The sequence below is a fragment of the Acanthisitta chloris genome, unplaced genomic scaffold (genome assembly GCF_000695815.1).
Source record: "Acanthisitta chloris isolate BGI_N310 unplaced genomic scaffold, ASM69581v1 scaffold40524, whole genome shotgun sequence".
Taxonomy (NCBI): domain Eukaryota; kingdom Metazoa; phylum Chordata; class Aves; order Passeriformes; family Acanthisittidae; genus Acanthisitta; species Acanthisitta chloris.
The window spans coordinates 1-25,003 of NW_008669447.1; the positions used below are offsets into that span (position 1 = coordinate 1).

The 25,003-nt window shown below is 38.9% G+C and overlaps 1 protein-coding gene across 1 annotated transcript; it reads left to right on the plus strand.

The window, feature by feature from the left end:
- The first annotated feature begins 559 nt into the window (after window positions 1–559).
- Window positions 560–10,969, plus strand: FASTKD2 (FAST kinase domains 2). The gene is made up of 11 exons (XM_009073312.1): window positions 560–1,216; window positions 1,601–1,704; window positions 3,172–3,280; window positions 4,652–4,775; window positions 5,895–6,034; window positions 6,288–6,460; window positions 6,849–7,012; window positions 7,993–8,214; window positions 9,143–9,227; window positions 10,261–10,375; window positions 10,850–10,969. Exons 1-11 carry the CDS (start codon window positions 560–562, stop codon window positions 10,967–10,969), a joined length of 2,013 nt encoding a protein of 670 aa, XP_009071560.1.
- The last annotated feature ends 14,034 nt before the right edge of the window (window positions 10,970–25,003 follow it).

Sequence of the window (25,003 nt, forward strand, 5' to 3'; positions counted from 1 at the left end):
CCTTACCCGGAGCTGAGTCTCCTGCCTCTCACAGCTAAAGCTGCTCCTGCGGCACCCCCACGCACGTACTAAACCTCCGGGGCAGGGGGCGAAGCGTAGTACAGATTAGCACTTTCCTTGTTTCCCGGAGCTGAAGGGACCTTCCAGAGCCCTTTCGGGAGACCGGTGTGCTTGGGGAAACGTCACTTAGGAGAAGACTTTGCCTCCTGGCACAGCTTTTGGTCGGGGCAGCAAAGAGGACAAAAGAGTCAACTCCCGGCCTGAGTTAGCCTTGCATGGAGATGTTTGACTGAAGCATAGGAGACCCAATAAAGCCCCTCTGCAAATCATTTTCCAGAGGGCTTTTCCCAAACCGTCTCCCTTCCTGTAGAAGTGTATAGATTTGGCAGTTGAAACTGTGGGAATTGAAAGTCTGGTAACTAATCCATAACTTTCTATTGTTTTTTACAGATAACTGATCTTAATGCAGTTTCTCCAGAACTGTTTCCATGAATAGAATTCCATTGGATCCCTTACTCTGAGGTGGCATTTCATACCCATTCACGAGGCATCAGCAAAAATGAATAATAAAATAAGTTACTTATTAAACACTATTAGGTGCATGCATAGGTATGGTTCTGTGCTCACTCCCAAATCTTCAGCCACAACAAGAAAACACGCTTTATGGATTAGCAAAAACCGGGATCCCTTGGGAAATGTGAACTTGAGGAAACAATGTTTAAATATTTTTTCTTCTCTGCATGGATCGTCTCTTCGACTGCTCTCTCAAAAGACAGATGTTTTTAGCACAGGCACACAGGTTTTGGTGAGTGAGGAGCCTTCCCAGAGCTCCTTGGAAGCTGAAAAGTTGGATGATTCTGGGAGTGAAGTAAAACATGTGATGGGCTCCAGTGACCCATTCTTTCACAGTCTCCAGAAGTGCACCTGCCCCTGCGATGCACTGGACTTGGCTGTAGAGTCTGCTGTTTCCATCAGGCACTACACAAACTGCCTGACCACGGCCTGGAGGCTCTTCAAGCACCTGTCTGAGGAGCAGCAGCGCTATGAGAAGCAGCTGATCTTTGAGCACCCAGGGTTTGCCAGGCTGTGCCAGCAGCTGCTGCAGACCTCCCGCAGGATGACACGGAGGGACCTGGTGTTCAGCCTGCATGCCATGGTCAACCTGGGTGTGCCCCAGAACACCCTCCTGGTACAGACTTTGGTCAGAGTGTGCCAAGTAAGTATGAAAATTGGTCTCCAAAATTCGGGTAGTTCTGGGAGGCTGTGCAGCATCCGGGAGTGGTGACTTACACCTCTAGTTTAGTGTGATGTTCTGTGGAAATAAGGTTCCCATAGTTCGTTTGTGTATACTTTTAATTTTATTCAGTTTTGAAACCATTGCCTGATTTCAGTTTTAAAATAGAGGAGAAGTCTCAAATCCCTTTCAAACCAACTAAATTTGACTGATGTGAGATCCTGTGGGTCACAACAGATCTAAAGCTTATGAATTGAATTCTGAGGGGAAAGAGAAAATGGCAGGTACAGTTTAACAGTGGTGAGTTTTTCTATTCTGAAGCTTTTGCTGGTTTGAAGTAATCTGACATTGTGAAAACTTTAACAGGAGAAGCTCAATCAACTCGACAACCGATGTATCTCTGTTCTGGCAACTACTTTAGCAGGGATGGACAAAGACAAGAATGTGAGCGCTCTTCAAGCTGGATTACAGTGAGAAAACTACATCTTTCACATGCTCTATGTGTTTAAATGTTGTTTGAATATATATCTGTTAGAAATCATTAAGGGAATGTCTGTGCATAAAATACATACTGTGGTTTTAGGATTTAAATGATCACATGAAATAAGACTCTGATTTTTGGCATTGTCTTTGCAGTTTCAAGCAGGAGGGCTTCTAATGGTACAGGGTGCTAGGCTGGCCCACAGGGGATTGTGTTCTGACTGCAGCTCCACCAGTGTGGGTTCTTTGTGATGTTGATCAAGTCACTTCCATATCTATCCCTCTTTTATCTGTGTTTAGACAGGAGGCAATGAGACTAGCTTACTTTGTGAAGTAGTTTGATTTGTCATGATGAAAAATGCTGTTTAACAGCCAGGCAATATTTTCTTTTAATTTAGTAAGCAAAATTTAAGATGAAGACTAGTTGCATCCAGTAAGTCTTAATTGTACTTCTTACAGTACTTCATCAGAATAACTTCTTTGGCTGTAGTGACTTTTTTTTCTGGGCCAGTGTGATTTGTGTGGGTAACTAATCTGCGCACTCCCATGAGATTGTTCTTACTGAGGCTATCACAAAACTTGTCATTAGTACTTTTGATCCTGTATCAGGTCCTACTTTGAGAAGGTGGATGTGGTATGCAAAATCCAAGTTCTCCTGGCAGCTCAGATGCACAGTTCTTTTAAGTTGTTGGAAAGCAGGAAACCCACCCAGAGCTCCCCCTCTGTCTCGATGTCTGGAGCTTTTGCTCATTTGCAGGGATGAATTTCAGAGCAGTGCATTGGCTTGGAAAGGGACACTTCATATTTTTGTAGCTGTGGAAGTATATTTAAAGGTGATTCAGAAATAACAATTACAATACCTGCCACTGAGTGAGAAAAGGAAGGACTAGGAATTCAGAACTCCTTCATCTTGTGCTTATGATTGCTTTGTGTTGTGATGTCCCCTTGTTCTTGCACCCCAAAGCACTGCTTGTGTGTTTTCTTCCCTTCACTTGCCCCAAGTTGTTGTCAGTATCTCTTCTTCAGTTTCCTGGATGTTTCAGAACTTGCCTGCACATGGATGATTCTGAGATTAAAATGTGCATTTTTTTTTCTGCAAAAGAGTGTTCATTCCTTGAGGCTTAATAGCACTCACATCTGCACAGTCACGTGTGCAGTCTGGTCAGGTGCCTCTGCCATTAAGATGTCAACAACAACACTCATCTATCAGGGTAACACTGAAAAAGCATTTATAATTATTTCCATGTGCAAAATATCTGTGCTGCAGCTACATCCTGTAGAGTTATGCCAGCATTTCCAAAAAAAGGAGGTAGGAGGGGAGCAGGGAACTGCAGCTTTAACTTGGGAGTACATCAGTGAGGAAGAATGAGGGTACTTACCTGTTTCTGCTGAAATGAGGAAAGCTCTATTAAACAGTCACTCTCTAACTCATGGCCTTGTGTGTGTATCTTCATCAGGTTACTAGTGGAGCAGCGAATTTCAGGTATCAGCGACATCTTTATTCTGCAAAACCTGATGAAATGCATGGGAAAAGATATTCCGGTCTTTCTGAAAAAGAAATTGGAGGTAAATTTAGTTGAAAATTCACTTCCACAGAGCCTGTGTTCTTGCTTTGTTTATAAATTGTGTATTGTTCTTTGCAGACACTCAGAGAGGAAATATAATAACTGTATTTGGTAGATGAATCATAGTCCAGCTGCATCTGCAGGGAGAACTTCAATTTGGAGGCTGGGAACAAAAGGAATTGAGGCAGTAAAATAGCAGTGCTCCTGCCTCTTGTTTGGATTGGCCACATGGTCTAGTCATCACTAGTCATGTGATGGGGCTGTGTGCAGTAATGGTACAGGGCAGGAGGACTGATGGGAGTGAGATGCCAGAACTCCTCTAGCTCATGCCCTTATCTTTCTGTGTATGTGAGAGGTCCCCTTAGAAATGCAGTGGTTGGGAGCAGGCTGTGGGTTTTATGGCAGGGCATACTGGGTTTTGTTAGTATGTTAGTATATTAAGGGGTTGGAATAGACCTTGGAGATCACCTAGTCCCAGCCTCCCTTGTTGTGGGCAGGGAGACCTCCCGCTAGATTGTCCCCTGATTTAAAAACCCTTTTTGAAACCTTCTTACAGACAGGGCCTGCTGGTGCTTTCATCACATAACCGAAGGGCTCTGAGGTCAGAGTTTGTAATAGCATTCATGAAACATCATAAAACTGAGAGGAGAGTAACATTTGCACTTGTTAACTGAAAGGAGCTCTTAATTTTCTGAGCCTTCAGGGTGCTATTTTTTTGCAGTGTAATTTCTATCATAGATGCATTTTGTGCTTAACCTCTGATATGCATGCAGTTACAACATTGTATTTTAGTAGCCAATATACTTTGTAGTCTCCTTTTTACTGTCATTTCCTTCAATCTAATTACTGCTTCAATAAATGAAATCCCTAATGTGGCATCACTGCAGACCTGTGCCTCAGTCACAGTTGTAGCTGGGTATTTGTATTAAAGATACACCACTTGGTGTACTGTTGGATCACTGGGGGGGATTGCAGCTTTTATGCACATACAAAGCAGTAATTGGAGTACTGTCAAATAAGTTCACTGTGCCAGTTTTATTTCTGCAACTTTTTAAAGAGTTGGTAGAAGATATGTGTTCACAGTGTTTGGAAACAAGTTTTACTGAGACGTCTTTCTTTTAAAATAGCCATATAAAGGCAAATTGCTGGAACTTGCATAGTGACACCTCTCTAGAGCACTTGAGCTGCTATCATTGTGTATTAAGAAATTGAGAGTAGTTACTGGATGCTTTTGCTCTTTTTTTGCTTATTTTTCTTTCATCTAAATCTGAACTAAAGAATTTGGTAAAGTTTTGGTGAAAATGTCTTCACCAGAAAGCAGTGATAATGTACTTGAAGAACAAAGGGTTTAACAAACTCTAATTCACTTTAGGTGGCAGTTTTGAAAGAAATAGACAATCTGACTTTTCCGAATGCTCTGCGTATGGTTATGGCTCTTGTTGCAATGAATTATTGTTCCATTCCAATCCTGAATGCCTGCAGTAAAACAATCCAGGGTAAGAAAAAAATATGTTTATTTAATTTCCCTTCCTTATACCAAATTCTTCCTAATTACTGTCTCATGTCCTTTTTCTGATTTCCTTTAAAACTCAGGAAACGTCTTTGTTTTACAGGATATTATAGTTATGTGGAGCCATTTCACAAGCAACAAGACAGAAAATTACTCATCAATAATGAAAGCAAATTGCTCTTGTCATCTCTGCCATTCTTAACATTTACCTGAATTACATGTTTTGCTTCACATTTTTCTGTACACAGGATTTAGGAAAAAGAATTGAATTCTAGCAATAAAAAATGGATTTCAATTAAAATTTTAAAACAAATCTGAATTGGACAACTTACAGGATAGATTGGTGGGTTAGTGTGATTAGTTTGTAAACTAAAGGGAAAATAGTGTTTCCCTGATTCACTGGATTTAATTATTGAGTACTGCTTAATAACTAACCTCATGCTATAGTCTAGAAAAACACTAAATGAAAGCTAATGCTTTCCCCTCTTTCCATAACTTTACAGTACATTGTTTATACATGGTTGGTATGTATTGATTCACATTTAAAATACATATGAATTTGTGTCTCAAAAGACCTTAAGATAGAAAAATAGCATTCTTAACATAAATGATCCAGAAGTGTTTAGGCTGCTTGTACAGCCTTTATTTGTCCTGACTGTTCATCTGTGTTAGATGCAGTGTTTAATTACACATACTGGCTGGTCCCATAGAGCTTTCACCACACTCAGTACACAGCCCAGGTGGCATACATGGGTTGAGCAGCTACTTTCCTCTGCATTTTTTTAGTGCATGCTGAAAATCAAGAATGGTGGAACAGAAGATGTCCTGGGAACACAGTCTTCTTGCTTATTTTGTTAATTTGTCCCATTTTGCTGATTTATGTATTCTAGCTTAATTCTGTCTCAGTTTGGTTTCTTCTGTCTCCAGTTTCTTCGTGTATTTTAGCTCAGTTGAGCTTTCCCTGACTAGTCTATGTCTGTTCCACAGTTTTGTAGCAGATTTTTTTCCCTTCCTCCCTCCCTTAACCAAACTGTTCCCACAACGTCTCCAACATACGGCTCCCATTGCTTTGTATCACTTGTCCTTTTTTGATCTCCTGTTACAGAAAATGTCCATGACGCTCCATTTCGGCAGTTAATCCACATTCTGGAAGCTTGTCACACTCTCCAGTACCGAAATGTAAAACTGTTTTCAGCATTAGCAGACTATGTTAATTCTACTGCCTGCATTTGGGACAAAAGACAGGTGAGTTTGAGACCAAATAATTTATAGTGATACTAATGGAGTACCACTTTGGAGAACAGATTTTTTAGGAATACCAGTCTGATGAAGTTGATAGTTAAATTTTTAAAATGCTTTTCTATTAATTGAGAAGTAAAGAAACAAAAGTAGTGTCATGATTTGGAAAATTTGCTTTCATTAAAAATGCCTTTTATGAGATCAACAGGTAGGATCTACTTCACTAGTTTATTGACCTATAAAACTACCTTTTTTTTAGATTGTCCGTTTTCTTTCTGCTTTCGAGACACTTGGTATTCGGCCGAGTGAGTTGATGGATGTTTTTGCTGAGAAGGTGACAGAAGATCCCGAATTCCTTAACTGGAAAAACCTTGCAATTGTTCTCCGAGCGTATTCACGACTCAACCATATTCCCAGAGGCCAAAAGGATCTGTAGGTTTTCTTTTAGAATGCCTGTTAATACGTTATGTAGTCATTGTAGAGTAGTGTATGGCAACTAGTATTTGATTTCAGCTGTGAAAGGGTTTATAATCCTGTTTCATTAATCTGCAAGGTAAATTTGCTGTGCCCTTTTACATTTTTTCTATATAGGATGCTTTTTCTCTAACTGAAAACGCAGACCTTGGTTCTAGACTGACCAGGCTACTCAATATGTTAATAGGTAGCTATATCCTCAAAGTAAGAATTGAATACTAATGTTGGATAACACAAAATATGATTATACAAGATAAATATTTCTAACTTGTATTTTTGTTTGAAATGCATATTTTATATAGTCTTATTTGTATATTTAGATACTTTTCTTCTGCTTTTGGAAAAGGTTTTTAGAGACTCTTCATAGCTGCTTGAATAAGTGCCTGCCTCAGATTTCCAACACAGAACTGCTGAAGGCAGTGTATTCACTTTGCGTGTTAGGATACCTTCCTCAGCAGGCACTTGATGAGCTGCTGCAAAAGGACCACAAGGATGAACTTATACTGCCAGGTCAGACCCTACTTTGTCATGTTCTTGTTTTAAAAGAGATAGTCTATCTGAGTACATAATTCACTGTAATTGTATTAAAAGATTAGAAATCAGAGAAAGCAGACATGATTAATACTAGATTTGGAGTCCTAAAGACAAAGCTAACATAATGATTGTGATCTGTGTGATTTGGCTTTGCACTGGGGCATAAGGCTCATTGTCTTGGGCCTCATGGTGGCAACAGTTTAGTAGCAGGTGTGCAAATAGAGAGAGGTGAAGACAGGATTTGTGGAAATGGTAGAAACATGTAAGAGCCAACGGTGTTCTAGTTAATAGATGTTCAGGCATTTTTAAAAATGTAGGAAGTCTTAGCCTTTGAAAACTAACTTTAGTACCTGGAATCATGAGTAAAAGTGGGGTTTGGGCTGCCCTAAGTTATGATGAGGTACTCTGAATGGTTTGTAGAAGAACTTGGTTTCCACACTGCAGTTTTGTGCACCTAGTAGAGCAGTTCAGTAGAGTAGGAATTAAGTGTAAACACTGTGTCTTCCTGTTGAGTCTGCAGTGTCTGGACCTGAAAGCTGTACAGCTGTAGCTGCTCAGGGTTTGCACAGTTTAATGCTCTTTAAGTACAGATTCAAAGTTTTGGCCAAGTCTGATACCCCTTCTTTGGTTTATCAATAGCCTCCTAGTTGTCTGGATTTTATAAATGGTTTTTATGGATGCTCTCCCATAATAACTGACAGTGGTGTACAGTAGAGGGAGAAGACTGCATAGATGGGCAAGGTCCTAGCCATAGACTTTAATATTATAATTAGTGAATTGATGGTGTATTTAACAACACATTGAAGATTCTCAATAATACTCAGTGAAAATCAATTGGGTTTTGCTTCTTATAATGTAATCCACTTGCTGTGCTAGAACAGGCTATAAATAATAATAAAATGAAAAATTCTGTGGGATGATACATTCTATGTAATATTTTTTGTACCCTTTTTCAGATGATCTCTACAAAGATCAAAAGGAAATGATGCTTCGCTGTGTGAAAACATGTATGGAACTTGACAGCCCTTCCTTCACCAGGCCTACATTTGTGCAGGCTGAGAATCCATCCTCATTACTGTCTGTTAATCTCAGAAAGGCTCAAGAGGCACTGATAGAACTTCTGGGAGATGAGAACATGTTTCAGCAAAATGTTCAGCTGCCATATAAATATCATATTGGTATGAAGCTAAATTATTGTCATATTCTTTTTAATATAGATTTAGAATCCCCCAAACAATAAGGTGGTAGTAAATTCACATTGGGTGCAAGGGATTAAAAATGTAATGATTTGAAGACACAGTCTGTAAACAAATGATGTCCTTGATTGATGAGACTACTCTCTAGGATGCTTCTGTTAAATTATTTAAGTCCATTTACTAAAACTTCATGATTTCTCTTATTTTCAAAACTACTTTGGCCTTTTTGTTAAGCATCAGTGAGCAGGTGTTAATTGTACATAAATCCACCATGGCCAAGTGTGTGAGAGAGTTGACATGTTAGTACTAAATCCCATTAGAAACAAAGCCAAACAACAGCCATGTTTGTTCTCTGACTTGTTTCTTCTCTGAAGTTCTGGCTTAAGGTTTGGGTTGTACTTTCATTTATCAAATGGGATATGACCTTTGGCAGGTGATCATTTCAGAAAATTTGGTTTCTTTTATATTTTGATACTGCTGCTTTTTTTTTTTTTTTTTGCCAGCCACCCTGCTCACCAGTTCTTCTGTACTTGTAATTATTTTCTCCCTAAATATTTCTGGTGAGGAATTGGATTACAGGAATATCTGAGTAGGCATGACAGACTGTGATCAAGAGTAGTTTCTTTAAAGGGTGATTTCACTCCCATAAAGTTATATCTACAGTTTCCAAAACAATTTAAGTTGTCTGGAGATGTGCAAGCTATAGCTGTTTATATTGGTTGCAGGGAGGGAAAAGCCATCAGTAATGAGTAAATTAGTAGAGAACAGCAATTAGAAACCAGCAATGATGGTGTCTTAACTTTTTCAAATGAGCTCTTCATTTAAAAACAGTCTGAAGAATTAACGTTTTCAGATAAAAACATTAAGTGTAACCTGTTGCAGAGTTAAATGTTTGTTGTTTTGTTTTCAGATTTTGCAATCACAATGGATTCAGACAGAAAGAAGGTGCTCCCCATAACTGCAACAAATGATCTTCCTGACTCGAGTGTTCAAAGGTGTCTTTTTTGACTGCATATTTTTTCTATCAGGCTAGTCCAGCTGTATTCCATCCAGTTACTTCTTTGGTTCACTGATTTGCAGAATCAAAGTAGATGACTAAATTGTTATTTATGGTCACTGAAATAAGCAAAACCTGCCAGTTCAGAGCAACAATTCATCCAGCTCACTACCTTCTTCTAACAAAGGCTAAAACTTAACATTTCCGAGAAAGAGGCACAATATATCCCAGTAATCATCACAGGAATCTGATTCTCTTGTAATGGATGGCAGGTAGCAATTTTAAAATTTCAAGTATTTTTGTGTCCAATTAAACATTGTTATTCTGTTAAGTCTCAAAAATGTCCATCTCAATGGTATGTTAGGGCAATTAATTCAGCTACTGAAATATATTTTGAATCAAAAGGCTCATCATATCCATATTTTAGGTGATTAATTTAATCTTGTGTAGAAGTATGAGCTCTTGGTAACTGAAGTGGGACATATATCATTTAGGTAATGCTTAAGTAGAATTGGGTCATACTTAACATTTGTATGCTGGATCACTGCACAGCAATGTGTTTTGTACAGTTTGCTTTTTTGGAAAAGGAGAGCTAGTGAATTGTTTAACAGAAACTCATTATTCCAAGGCATTCAGCTTTCCTCACCCTTCCAAGTAGGTTTTTATGGCGGGAAGTAACTGATTCTGAGTATAATTTGCAAAGGATCAAAGTAAATGCAAAATCCGTCCAATTAATGTAGAATATTGAATGATCTATTTCCTTCTCGTTGTGGGAGAAGTGAAGGTCTAAGTACTGAATTCTGCTCTAGGCATCTGGGTAGATGCTGGTACTTGTGTGAAACTCATGGAAGAATAGAGGATCTATATTGCTTAAGTGAAGAAGAAAAAGGACATTTGTGCAGCCCTGATATTTTTGCCTACCACAAAGACAACCCTATATTCTGCAGTATTAACAGACATAATTGAATCATTGTCTTAAAAATGCTTATTCTGCATTTGTACAATGGAATCTGCCCTGCTCTTGGTTGTAGATTGGCATTTCTGTTTGTTCCTCTGTCTGCCTTCTGTGTGGGGACGATGCACCCCCAAGGGAAGCTGGCAATGAAGAAACGACATCTCAATAAACTGGGCTATCATGTGATTCTGGTAAGGAGAGTCCTGTTATTCTCCCTGTTTTGATTCAGTTATCAGCACAGTGATGAGTATGTTTGGTAGAACAGGCCTTGTACCAAATATGAGGGCTCACCAGGAACAGTGGGCCTTCTCCAGAGTGCTAATTGCATATCATTTCTAGTTAGAAGGTTGTGGTGGTGTCGCTAGGGAAGAAAGGACAGAGGAACTCTAAAAGACAAGCTACTACTTACCTTTATCAGTGAAATAAATATAATCATTGTTGTGGGGGGGAAAAATCAAGCCATTGAATTGCTTTTTACCTAAAAGAACCCTATGTGTATTTGGCTTATTTCCCTGATTTTTATAGAGCAAATTATTCATATCAGCTTGTTTTCTAAATACAGAAATTCCCTATGGCATTCCCATCACTGAGCACTTGGTTTGTAGACAGGGTAGTTTGATATAGACAGTAGAAATAATGCACCCTTTCCTTTTACTTTCTTCCAGGTCCTGAACAAGAAGTTTCAGGAAATGACAAATGAAGATGCAGTAGAGTTTTTGAAAAGAAAAATTTATTCAGAAAATGCTTTCCCTTTTTCTGAAGTGACTATGCAGGATAATAATTAAAATAAACTAACAGTTTTGGGTCTCTTGATCTCTCTTTTTTCTGTGTAATTAATATCAGATCTTAATGGAAGAGATAAGTAGTTTTATACACAACTGCTCCAGAATATTACAGATTGAGAAATGTTTGTGGAGTGAACAATGCCTGCTGAGAGTGGAGAGTGTCTTTTGTGAAGTGGGAGCAGATTTTCTTTAGTGGAAGGAAATAATTAATCCAAAACGCATTCTGACATCTATTGCTGTCTTAATTTAATCTGTACTTTGCTTCCCTTCCTGCATGCCCCAAGCCAGTTTTCTGTTGAGCTGGGTCAGGGAGTGGATGTGACTATTTCAAGTGCTGTTGGAACCTGGCCTACAACAAGACACTAGAAGGATTCCCCCCAACCTCCTGTATAGTCCTTTATGCAGAATTATAGCTTGTGAAGCAGTAAATAACTCAGCCTAAAGGGTATATTAAAAGATCCACTTATGTGGAAAGTTTCTGACGAAATCAATCTCACTCAGTTGTCAGAAGTTCAAGCTACTAACGGTTCTGTTAGCTGTATGCTTTTCCTTTTGAACCATTTGCTTCACTGCTACTGTAATATATTTTGATACTTCTCACTACAAGAACAGAGGTCTGTGGTGTCTGTATAAAGTGACTCTTGCCATTTCTGGTGTTAGTGTCTCCACAGCTATTCGAAGAGGTGTTGCAATACTCAGATTTGTTCCTTACACACTGTGATGCATGTCCACTGGCCTGTTATGCAGGGGTGCAATTGATTATGTTGGCAGAGTTCTACAAGTGCAAAGCAACTTTGGGCCTTTGATCTGAAGGAGCAGAGAGAACTGATGCATCTTTTCAATTCTTGGTAACATGTACTGGTAAAATCCATTTGTTCTGGTGCAATTGCTGAAGTACTTACTAAGAGCATGGGAGTGCTAAAACCACATTTGCAAACAACTTCCTTGTTTCTGTGGTGTAATCAGATCTTCAGTCACAATTTTGCTGTACCACAGCCACGGACCCATTGGCATGAAGGGAAGCAGCAATACTTTGTACAGTGACTGTGTGCTACCAAACCGTGGTGCCCTTGCTTCACTTGCTGCGCTACAGGCTCTACATTCTTTGTCTTTCTGAACTAGTATGGACACATGGTTAAGGTATGACAATGATGAGATTAAAAAGGTATTAGAATGATGAGATTAGGTGAAAAGAAACCATGTGCTTAAAAAAAATCACTGCCCAACTTCTTGTGGAACATGGAGATAGAATATGGTGCATATTTATGAAGGAAATGGTGCAACCAAAGCAGCATTGTCACTGCTGTCTGGCATAAAAGGCAGAGATAGCTGTTCAGCATTTCAGTTTCTGAAACACAGCATATGCAGAAAACCAGATTTGATGCAACTGTAAAACTAAACAACCAGTGCAGAGTTCATCTGCCTGACGTGACGAAAAGTTTGTTACGCTGCTTTTTTGGATCTGCTACTGGTCAGTGCTATTCTGTTGTTCTGAGCTGGCCAACTGACTCATGGGCCTAGCCTGCACTGGAGGAGGTCTGAAATAGAGAATCAACCTGGTTGGAAGAAACCTCAAAGATCATTGAGTCCAACCCTAATACTCTCTGCTGGAGGGTCAGGTAGTGCACAGAAAGTACCTGGTGCTGTTCAAAGCTGGAGTCCTGCAAACCAAGCTAATGCAATGTTAGCTGTGGCTCTCACCTGTGCTGGGGAACTGTTTCCTCTGTCTGCTTTGAGCTTTTCAGTCAGGTCCTCAGTAGCAGGTACATAGCTCCCATCTCTTCAGGGACAAAACATAGGCAGGGAAGTACACTGTCCTCAGATGGCAGCAGCCTGGACAGAATTAGCCACCAGTGGGCACAAAATGGCATAGTACATTATTAAATTATCTGATCACCATATATTGTTTCTGTTTTAAATGCTTTATGAGTAGGTAGAAACTTACACAAGCAGTATGAAGTGTAGTAGTCTGCCTTAACAATCACCTCACCAAAATTTCTTGCTTTATGCTTTCTCAATAATTTGTGTCACCTACACTAATTCATAGTTCCAAGCAGAATGTAGCTGCTGCCAGATGCATCAGAGCTGTGGATTTCTGGAATTTTTACATATGCTAAAAAGCTAGTCTGCTGAAAATAAACCCAGGTTTTTCAGGTGTCCAATTCATGTAGTAAGGAGGATCTAATCCCCTGTTCTGTGCATTACAATCTGTATTTAGAATACCATTCTCCTCTGCTGAATCATTATTAAAATTAGTGGGAGACTCATAATGAAGATCAACAATACTTATTTTGCTCCTGTAATTGTGGGTTTTGTCACTGCAGAGAGTGCTTGGTGTGAAACGTGTAAATGCTCTTTTTTAAGCAAAACAGACACAAAATACATGTTTTTAGGTAACAGCTGCATCTTTACCATTTTCAAAGTCTGCCTGCAGACTCAGGAGCATGTGTTTCTAACCTTTATTCGCACTTGGAACACTTTGTGAGTGCAGTGGCTGGAAATTTTTCTCTCAATGAGGACTGAGGAACAAGGAGGCTGAATATGGCTTTATTTCATACCATATTGCTGTGCTGTTTCACAGACTAAAGGTATTTCAAGGGTGTATCCAATCTAGCAAGACCAAGGTTCTCAGCCCCATATAAAGTGAAAATAGGCTATTTATTAAGTAAACCAAATTGCTGAAGCAGGGGAGGATTTTCAATGAATTGAAGACTTGTTAAAGCAAGTGTAGGGCTTAAGAGCAATTACAAAGCTATGACTTAAAGACAGTGGACTCAGACAAAGCAACCATGTATTTGACCAGATTCTTGTATGAAAGCAGCATACTTTATTCCTGGGCCACAAAGAAGTCTGAAAAGTAGATGCATACAAATCTTTCCTTCATTCTGAGCTATGAAATACTGGACTTATGTATCTGTCTTTCTAATCTCAAAGAAACAGATACTGATTTTTATGATTTCTGGTTTTTACATGCTGCTTGCTGTTAGAAATTTTTTGATTCACAAATCTTATCTTATTACAAAATAGTAAAATGCCATGATAAATCTGGCTTATCTGGTGAATTTTTCCTTGAGAGTAATGCATATGCTGTTCATCCTGTGAAATCTCTGGGTCAGCAGAAGAATATCCACATACAAAATGGGGATGAGGTTAGATCATTGTCATAGAACATAAAATTAAAAAGCAAACTCTGGAGAAGGATTTACAAATGTAGGTTATATAGCAAACTTCACTGGCCCAAGGATGATGTTAAACATTGCAGGATGTGTGAACAAATCTAAAAGGAGAGCAAGAAACAGGAAGGCAGAAGACATGGGCTGCGAGGGTCAGGAAGGTTCTTGCAGGAGCAGAAAACTAACTAGTACCATCTGAGCAAAAATGAAGCAAAGTTTGTGAAGTAATGCAGAATGAAAAGAGTGTTTGAAAAAACAAATTATTTCCATAAGCAGCTGGATTGTCGGACCCTGATGACCTACTGTTCTCTCCTGCTTGGGTTTCCTCATGTCTAAAACCACTTCTGAGCCCTAACTCAAGCCTTCACAGAGTATGAAACAGTCCAGCCACTCATTCACAAGGCACACTCAGGAACTCCCTTTAAAACTTCTGCCTTGCTCTGAAAATGGTCAAGATATCCAAAAGTGACTGTGAAAGAGGGACTAAAAGTACATTGCAATGGTTTGATTTTTGTTAAGAAATCCAAATCTAAACAAAAAAGCTTGAATTAGAGAATTAAAGTATTTCTCTCAGGTATTGCAATTATTTCTGCACGGGCAAGAGGTTGGGCAATGCTTTAAATGCAGAGACCTAGAGGTGTGGCTCTGGTTAATTGCTAACGTGAAGAAAATACTAAGACTCTCCTCTATCATGCTTCCACCCCTCCCTGGTTTTTGCCTCGTATGTATTTCATATGGCCATTTGTTATTTTCTTTGCACACAAATCTCAGAGCACATAAGTTTTTATGAATGAGGTTCGAGTTTCAATACCTCTTTACTGACACCAGAATATCTGAATTGAATTAGAATTGCAGGTGGTTTTTTTCTATGGAGCTCAAAAAAAGTGCAGCATTCAGTCCTATGTGAAATGTGCTGAAATTAGTTATTTCAGAACATAAACAGAGCCATGGTTATCTGTTGGTTGTGACATGCATTAATTTTAAAGAGATTATGGTATTTAAGCACAGGTTTTGCTGAAAATGTAAACCTGTCGTTTTGGTTTTTTGCCAGTAACCACAGTGGGTTTAGTAGTTCTGTATTGTTCATTTCTTTTAACTGTTGCAAATATACTGGAACTCTGAACTGTGTTTAAAATCAGTCCTTCTAGTTTTAGCAGGTTTTACCCTTTTTTTTTTCATTATTTGTGGACAACAACAGCATAAAGTGAAAGTACAAATGTGATGGCAACTGTAAATAGCCATCCAGGAACAAGAGGAAGGAGAATCTGTATTTGTGTTTGCAGGAAAAGTCCTTGTGTCCACAGATAATCAGTGAGCTTTATGTTTCATCCTGTTCCCTCTCTCCAAAAATGCTCCTGTGCACACTTCAATAACATTGTTGCCATGGCATCTATCAAAACCCAGATATGCTCTTGCTTTTTGACGCAAGATGCATATTTTTATAAACAGGAGGCTTCGTTTTCACTTTTCACTGCTATGAGTAAGGGACTCTATCCATGTCTTCAGACAGGAGCAATATTTACTGAACACTCTGTCATTCTGGAGTATGTGCCATAATTGATTCTTATCAGTTCAATCCACAAAGAGCACTTGCTAAATTTTCTTTATTTGCCAGTTTGATTTTCATGGTACAGATTCTGCTGCATATAAGATGTTAACTGTACTTGACCACCCTTTAGAAAGGTGGGAAGCGTGTGGGGACTGTGGGGAAAGGAGAGTGGCTCATCAGCTGGTTTAGATTAAAGTCAGGGCACCACAGCAATATACACCAGCTGAGACAGAATGCTCTACAGCTTCTAAGGAGAAAACTTGAATTGATATATGTGCACCAGCTGGGACAGAATGCTCTACAGCTCAAAGGAGAAAACTTGAATTGATATATGTGCCCAGTTTTCTCCTTTGGCAGTAGGGAAGAGCTGGTGAATTGGCCTCTGACTGCATAGAGACTGGTGTAAGTGGTGAGAATTGTCACTGAAGTCTTGATTTGTGCTGACAGAGATGAGGTGAGAAGCAGAAAAAATACAATGACTTGCTGGGACAGAATGCTCTACAGCTCAAAGGAGAAAACTTGAATTGATATATGTGCCCAGTTTTCTCCTTTGGCAGTAGGGAAGAGCTGGTGAATTGGCCTCTGACTGCATAGAGACTGGTGTAAGTGGTGAGAATTGTCACTGAAGTCTTGATTTGTGCTGACAGAGATGAGGTGAGAAGCAGAAAAAATACAATGACTTGCTGTATGTTTAGATGTTATTGTGCACAATAGCTGGGAAGGGAGGAGAGACCAAGCATGGAGCTCACATTTGAAATGTCACTCATATAATAAAAGACTAATATTTTAAAATATACATATAGAAGGCCAATACTGAGTTGGAACTTGCCCTTTGTAATGGCTCAGCAGTTAGATTCCTGCTTTATCAGAACAGCAGACAGTTCCCTTACACACAGAATTTTCTGGAAAATACAAAAGCAACCAATTGCACATTGCAGTGTATGGGGCAAGAAGAGTGCAAAGGCTGCTGATGCATTTGTGTCTGTTGTTTTAGAATATGTTCCATTTTGCCAGTGAATGATTTGTCTGAGGGACACACCATCTTCTAAATGAATCTTCAGTCTAGGTCTCTTCTATATAAATGTAAGGAAACTTATGGATATCTGGAAAGTTGAGCAGACACAAAAATCTGTGTGCATGTGTGTTTGGAGATTTGCTCTGTATCAGTCTATGTTCAAGGAGCAGTACAAAATGGTGAATGCCTCGCTGACATCAGCAAGACTTTCTTCTCAGTAGGCAGTAATCCCCCAAAAAGGTAGTACTGAGGAGAATGAAGGTTGGTTTAATTTCTGCTGATGCAAAATCAAAAGAGAGCTTTCTAAACTTTCCACTGCTGGTGGTAGGTTTGATATTTATTTGCTGAATCTAATGACTCAGTATTTGAACAGGAGAAAAAAGAGAACAATGGAGGTATCAAAACCATTCTCTCTGAACAGAGATAAAATGATCTGACACTAAGGTAATAGTCAGAGATATGGGGAATCTGAGTTCTGCTCCTTGTTCACCACTGCTTATCTGCCCACAGGAAAGTCACTCAGAAGGTCCCTGGGGCACACCCGGATTCCTGGTGTTCCACACCCACGTTGGTAGGACGTGTCTCAAAGGAATGCCTTAAACAAACAGCAGCAGAGGCACAGTTCCAGCACAGCCAGGTGTCTGTGTTCCCCTTCTGTATTATGGGGATGCCCCCATGTTGAGTTGCTTGGATTTGTGAGCTCTCCCAGATAGAGCTGGCTGATGTTTCAGATCCACTCTCTGTACAAAAAGATGGAGCAGTTCAGTCATGAGAGTGGAGAAAGTCTCAGCTGCCTTTGCTGAAGAACCCCAAACCCCAAAACTTGTGACCAATGCAACCCATGGCAATAGCTTTCCTGCAAACTTCCCCAGCCCTGTAACAAGCATTTCAAAGTTGCACTACCCAGTCCCTTCCTCCGATAATATTAGCTTCAATTATTTCTGAAAAATCAGACACCAAATTACAAACTGTTTCCACTCCATGTCACGCCCATAACTATACATCACACATTGAGTGTGGTTTACAAATTCTTTAAGGCTCATTTGCAAAAATACACTGGAAATTCTACTGACAATAAGTTACATAGAATGGATTTGTTTGGCTCAGATGAGATCCACTCTGAGATCTTCATCAGGTTCTATTGGTTTCGTTAATAACGTCTGAGATTCCTCAGAGACATCATAACCATTTTTACCAGATTCTCCCAGTGGCTGAGGGGTTTTGAGCATTCCTTACCTTGCATGGACATACATACATAACTGCATGCATGCAAACAGTACTGCTGCACTCAGTGCTGCTGGCATTAAGCCGAAGGCTCTCTGTGTGTCATTGTTGATAGAACGGAGGGCAAAGGGGAATATGAACATGGTTTATAGTTGCAAAGCTAACTATTTAATATACAGCGTATATTGTTTGGGTTTAAGAAGTTATATACAAGCATTGTCACATCTGATCATAGAGTATTTTAGTGCTTGTAACAGAACTCATTAAAAATAATGTTGGTTGTTCTAGGATCCAGCGCAGTAAGCTTGTTTTTTAACCATTAAGCAATAATAGAGACTTATGTGCTGTCCTTTACAGTTCTGCTCCTAGCAATAAAATAATATTTATAATTTATTTACTTACAAAGGCAATTATTTTATTTAAAAATGCAAGTCAGCCTTGTAATGTTACTTGACATCTTCTTTAAAAAGGCCTAATTATAGCAAACTGTATTACTTTGACAGCTAAAGCTTTACTAGAAGTTTTGTTTCTTCACAAAATCAAGGATCCTTGCCTAATTCTTGCCCACTCAGAACATCAATACAGGATCAAACACTTGTGAAAATTCTTTTCCCCCAGAGCAATACCTTTGAAATCAGAAGTTTGATCATGTCATCAGAAGGTATTCTTATGAAGGGAAGTTTTCAGGACTGGAGAAGGTGAGTGAGAAAAACTAGCTGCTTATTCTAGCAGTGGATTCAGGCACATTAAAATCTATAGGCATATTGAATCTTTCCTTTGATCAAACTCCAAGGGCAATACTTTGCAGCCAGCTTGGATCTGTGGGTGCAGCAATTTATCATTGCACCTGAAATATACTACTAGTATTTTTTAAAGTTAAATTGCACAATCCTTATGCAGACAGATTTCCCATAGGAATTGTGTTTGCATAAGGACTATAGGATTTTGTGCACAACTCCTTGTAAACATGATCACTCTTAACTCCTAGTTACCTTCTAATAACATGTGGTAAATATCATCTTGAATTTAGACTGTATGTTAAAGCTCCAGGTCCTTAGCAGTAATATTTGCTGTCTAAAGGCTGAAGTAAAAATAACCACCTAGGCCACCTGTTGTTAAGGAAAGACAATTCAGTAATAACATTCTTCTTTCCTGGTTAAAGAAAATAGTGTCTCAGGAAGCTGCTCTGCAGGCCTAATTAAACCAATATAGGTTTTGTTAGCTTGCTTCCACCTGCTTCCATAAGGAACTGCTTACTGAATGGGTACTTGAAGCTCCTATCTGAAAACAAAGCTGTCTAAAACCTGCATCACAGGACTTGTGGAGAAAAGGCAGGTGCTATTTCCCACACTAACTGGTATTTACAGTTGTGCTCAAATATGTGAGTATGCATGTGTATAAATGCTTTAAAATCTAGGGAGAAATCTTTGAAAGTATCTGTAGTGTGTATCTCTTGAAATTACTAGATCATGTACCAATCATCAAATTAGTTCCACTAAGCTGAAGCTTATGTATCCTGTATCACTTGATGATCTGCAGGACACTTAAGTTTGGTTTAATGGAACTAAATTTAAGGTTTGCTAGTAATGTCATTTTGATCTAGGGTATGTTGGATGGAATTCTTTCTGGGTTATGATTATTTTAAGGTCTGAATTGTAAGGTTATTGGGGTGTTTTCAAAAGTGTAATCTCAGAGAAAGATCAAAGAAAACTGATCAAGATGACTCTAGAGCAGAATTCTAACTCTGCCTAGTTTCCAGTATATTCCCATTTATGCTAGGATTGTTGCTGGAGCTAATGAGGTTTGAGAACAGTTAGCACTGTCAAATCACAATGGAGTACAGAGAATTTCAGCAAAGCCTTCCTCTAACAAAGGTGTGAAAGCTGAAGACTTGGAATGCTGAGAGGAACAGTAATTCACACTGCAGACCACACAATATATTGCTGCATATACATATGCTACAGAATTAAGACCATATATTTCATCTTGTAGAATGAATTGGAATATTTTGAACATTGCTCTGAAAAAAACCAGAAATATCTTTAGTGCTTGTAGAAAAAGACAATACCTATAGAATAAGCTCTTTCCTATGACAAGACAATTGGAAACAGAACTGTCAATTCATTGTGTGCTTCCTCCAAATAAAGCTAGAGTGATAACCAGAGGATGTTTTAGTGAAACAGCTGAATTATCAACCTCCCTCTTCAGTGGAGCAGAGACTAGGATTTAAGACACATTAGTCAGCATGCTGTTGTTTTGACCCTACTGAGTGATGATTCTGTTTTCAACACATACTGTGTGTTCTCTGCTACAATGAGAGAAGGAGATTTATTGGAGGATGATTTTCTCAGACTCAAAGTGATGATTAAAAAAACCCGTTGATTATGTTGAATTTCTTGTAGTTTAGTTAGGTTTTTAGTTCAGATGGAGTCAGTGTGGGATTTAGGTGTGAACTGAGAAAGCTTAACATGATGAACTGTTGTTTGTGGAGACACACAAGTGTGTACGGTTTTTGTCTTTTTAATAAGCTCTTTGTCCTTGAAAATTCCATGCAGCTCAGTAGGAAAGCCGGGTGCAGGCAGCTCCCAGGATGAAATTCACTGCTGTATGATAGTTGTTTAAAACATGTGGTATGCTTCGGTATGGAATCTTTAAACAAAACAGTTCTAGCTTGCGGCTGTTGCTACACAGACTGTATGCAGATAAGTCACAAATAGCTGAGCATATGTGTGGTGCAAGGTTAAAACAATAACAGGCAGGTCGTATCATTCGAACACTGGAAATCACTTTGACTCCAGGCCAAAAGCTTAGCTTGAGATGATATCAGTATGGGATAAAAAGAGGATAAACTAACAGGCTTAGCAGCCAGCTTGTTGGAGTCAGCATATAGTATCTATACTTCCAGCAGGAGAGCAGATGGTCATATATTTAAGGAAGCACCAGACAGGGAGTCAGGAGATCAGAATTCTATTCCTGGCTCTGCAGCAGTGTTCCTATGTCACCTTGGGGAGTCACTTTTCCCCCCTTTTTTCTTAATCTTTTAAGTAGTGGAAATAATATTTGATTGTCTAACAGGGCAGTTGAGAGTCTAAACTGATGCTGAAAAAAAATGATCTGAAGCTCTGAGAAGAATGTATGGAAGAAGTGCAAAGTAAACTTGTTTGGAAGGAAGGACACGGCATGGTTTCATATGTCATGTTTGTGCCACATGTTTATGACCTTTCCTCTCCCCAGAAAGTCTCATGCCTTTCTGTACACAGTTTTCAAGGAGGGAATAAATGGATTAAGCTGCCTTCCACATCTGCTAGAAAGATAAGCAGCTGCCAGTAAGAACCTGACCAAAGAACAGACCTTATTACTGAGACAGACATTATTTATGCCCAAGAGGGCAATAGGCTTGTTGAAGTTAACTGTTCATCCCAAGACTTTTTTTGCATAGGTGGCAGAATAATGTCTCTAATGGCTTTTATTCTGAATTCAACAGGGTTGCTTGTAAGCTGAACAAAAGTACAAAATTAAACATTATCTTTTATGAACAAATCTGCTGCTGAAGTCCCAAAACAAGTCCATTTCTTAAATCAGAGGAATGTCCATGCTTATTTGCACAGGACTTTCATCTAAAGCCCACTAAAATCAACTAGACTTCAAAGGAATTTGAATCAAAGGCCTATCAAGCAACTGTCATTTCTTTAGAATTCTACACCCATTAAGCAAAATGACCCTATCTATCTTCATAACTATTTGGTATCATGGGGCAATGTTTTCACTGGAGAACAAAAAGCTTTCGCTTTCAATGTGAAGCTGTAAACTTTGGGCTGGAGTTGAGTTTTGGTGCTTATCATGATTTGCTCCATTTCCCTTTGTACCTCCATTTTTCTTGTTCCTAGATTCCCAGTCCCCATCAATGGACTGAACCCCAGTTCAAAGCCAGTTCTGTTAAAGGGCACAGACAACCCTGCAGAATTCTTAAAACATTAGTCCACCTCATTGCAGTGATGGATACAAAGGAAACAAAAGCAGAGATTATCTGAGCAGATGCCCTGAGTGCCAATACGGTCTTCTAACATGAGTTTGTTTTGCCGATTCCTCACAAATGAAGCTGCCTCTAATCCTGCAAACTGGGCTTCCTTCAGTTCTTCTGGTAGTCACGGTGGGTAGGGTGTCTACTTGGAGGGAAATAGTCACCGTTTTCTGTTTCTGGCTGTTGAGCAGGTTATAGTATGTTGCAAGAAAATGAAAGGGGTCTGGTGTGGTTTATGAAGAAGAACATATCCTTCTCTTGCCTGCAGCCTGGTTTTGTGGGAACACGCTTTTGAATTAAGCTTTTCCTCTTTTATGCTGGGGCAGGTCTGTTGCCTGTTTCCTTGATAACAGCCTTAGTAGAAATGTAAGAGGACTTCATGCTTTGATGAGAAGGATTTACAAAGATACCACAATTATAGTATGGTATCATGTCCATTGCATGTGTACACAAACAAACTGACTTACTGGACTCTCTTCACCTCAAATCCTTGCAGTTTTCTATATTAAATCACCATGAGATAGCTTAAATCCAAGAGAGAAACTGAGCAAAATCATTTCTTTCTGAAGAGTTGTGTTATATGTCTAACTGTAGTCTGTTAAGGAAGGAATTAAAATGTTTACTCTTGATACACGAACCAAACAAGAAATTAAATATTTCAGCTCGTAACCGATCCACTGTTTTGAGTATACAAAAAAAAGCCCCATTATTTGTGACAGTGTAAAGTTGATAGTCTGTGGCCAGAGACTGATATGGTCCAGCTGGAAGTAGTTTAGATGAGACTGATGTCCCTATCTTTCACTTTTACAGGACTGTTGGTTATTCTTTCATGTCCTCTTTTTAGTTAGGCAAGTGACGGAATTGCAGTTAAGAAGTCAAAGAAATGTTCTACAAAGACAAAAACACAAGGAAAAAGAGAGCAAGGATTGAGCTTTTTTACCACTGTTCTTTTGTTCTTCCCATCCCTATGGTTTTTATAAGCTAATCTTCACTAGTTGCCAAGGGCCTTGCAGGTAACACTTTCTCCAATTACTACCAATTTTGTCACATCGCATTTTCAAAGATAGGAAGGTGACATCATAAAGAAAAATCTTACTTTTTACAAGAAGTGTTTCGGGAAGAATGTTGCTAATTGTGCTCATATTTTGGGGTGTGGAAGAGAGATATAAGAATAAAAGAAAGTTAGTACTATTTACAAGTGAAGTTAATGATTCAACAAGGGCAGGTCCCCATCAAGGTTAAGTCTGGTTATATATTGTAATTGTACATATCAAGCATTAATTCCAGATCTTTCCTCTTCCTCTCCAGCCCTGCACTGTCAGGGTTCTTTGCACAAAGATGTGGCTTTCACTTGGCATTATCTTTTCTCTGGGGATGCTAATTCCTGGAAAACTCGGCTTGAAATTGCAGTATGATGGGTGAGTGTGAATGGGGTATCATGAAGAATTGTGCATGCAATGAAATTCCCAAGAACTGTGCAATAATAATAATAATTATGAGTTGAAAACGTGAAGACAGAGTTACTAAGCTGTAAACTTTGTCAGATTTGGAAAGAAAATGCAAAGATGAAAAATAGAGTGAACCAAATCCAAGCCAACAAAGATAGAGCTGCAGCAGAAGGAACCACAGAATGGCTCTCAAATGCACCTCAGGATGCTCTGCTTCCATTAGCTGAAATTCACTTGGCTTAGCTTCTTTCAAAATGAACTTTGAAATCAGATGCTGTAGGAATAAAATGTCTTTTCTGAGTATAAAGCAAGGGAGATGACTGAGCAAAATTATATCTATTAATAAAAGACAGGTTAGGTTATGTGAAAAAGATACTGAAATCCTGTTTGAAATCTGTTACAGTTATGGGGGGAAAAAAAGCTAAGGGAGTTGGCCCACACAATCTTCACTCCAAAGTGTTCAGAGAATGAGATTATCACATTTTCTTGTTACTGATTAATTTTTTAAAATGTATGAAATGTCTAGTTTTGCTGTATTTTCCATTCTCAGTTCCACTTCTCCAGAGTGGCGTAAAATTATGATGTTTGCCATCTCACCTATTTTATTTCATTCACCCTTAACTTTCCAGGAATGGCTCCTAGCAGAGCATACAGAGTTACTACTTAAAATGTGTTATTTCCCTTGGAGAATATTAGTCTTTAGGTTTGTATTAGGGATGCAGTCAGAGCCTGTTAATTTCACTGAATAGGATTTGACAGACCCTTGGCAATGTACTGTTTATTTGTGTTCCTAATTGCTGTTGAGGACTGAACCTGTTGAGTACTTGCTTGGAATTTAAAAACAAGTATGGAATGGTCAATGTGCCTTTGGGTGGGCAGCACCTGCACAAAGATGAAATGACTTCTAAAGCACATTCTCGTTGTCAGTTGCTCAGTTAAACAACTTAAATGAAATATTCAATCTATGAGTATCCAAGAAAACAGAGCCTGTGCTAAGAACACTCCTTTGATTTGGTAAGAAAGCTTAAAAAACTGTAGTTCCCATGTAGTCATGTGGGCTTACTTTGCACTTCTCCGCTGAGAAACCTGGTCCATAATCATAAATGAGTGTGTGCTCTCTAATCTTAGTTTACTATTAAAAATGGTTTGTCTCCACACTGGCTATTGTGAAAGGTTTGTCAGTAAATAAGAGCTGGCCATCTGGCAGCAATCTGACTGTCTGGAATTTCTTTGATTTGGTGTAATTAAGACATAATGTCAATGTGGATAGAAAGATATTACAGGATATTGTTTTCCTTCCTGATAGACAAAGAACAAAGCAAGCCCAGGCATTTAGAAAGAATAAACTCTGAACTGCATTTCTACCATTTATTCTGGTAGAAAAGATGTTTATCCTGCATCTACAAGGTTTATTATAAAGATATCATGGCTGTTGTACCAATTGTTAGCAATGCAATGTGATCATTTTGCCCCATAGATAAGGGGCTAGTAGCATCTCCTAAACCAGTACTAAACAGCCCATTTTAACCATCAAGTTCTCTACCAACAAAGATGATATTTTCAGGAGAGATGTAAAAACACTGTGCTGGTTTGGGCTGAAGTGG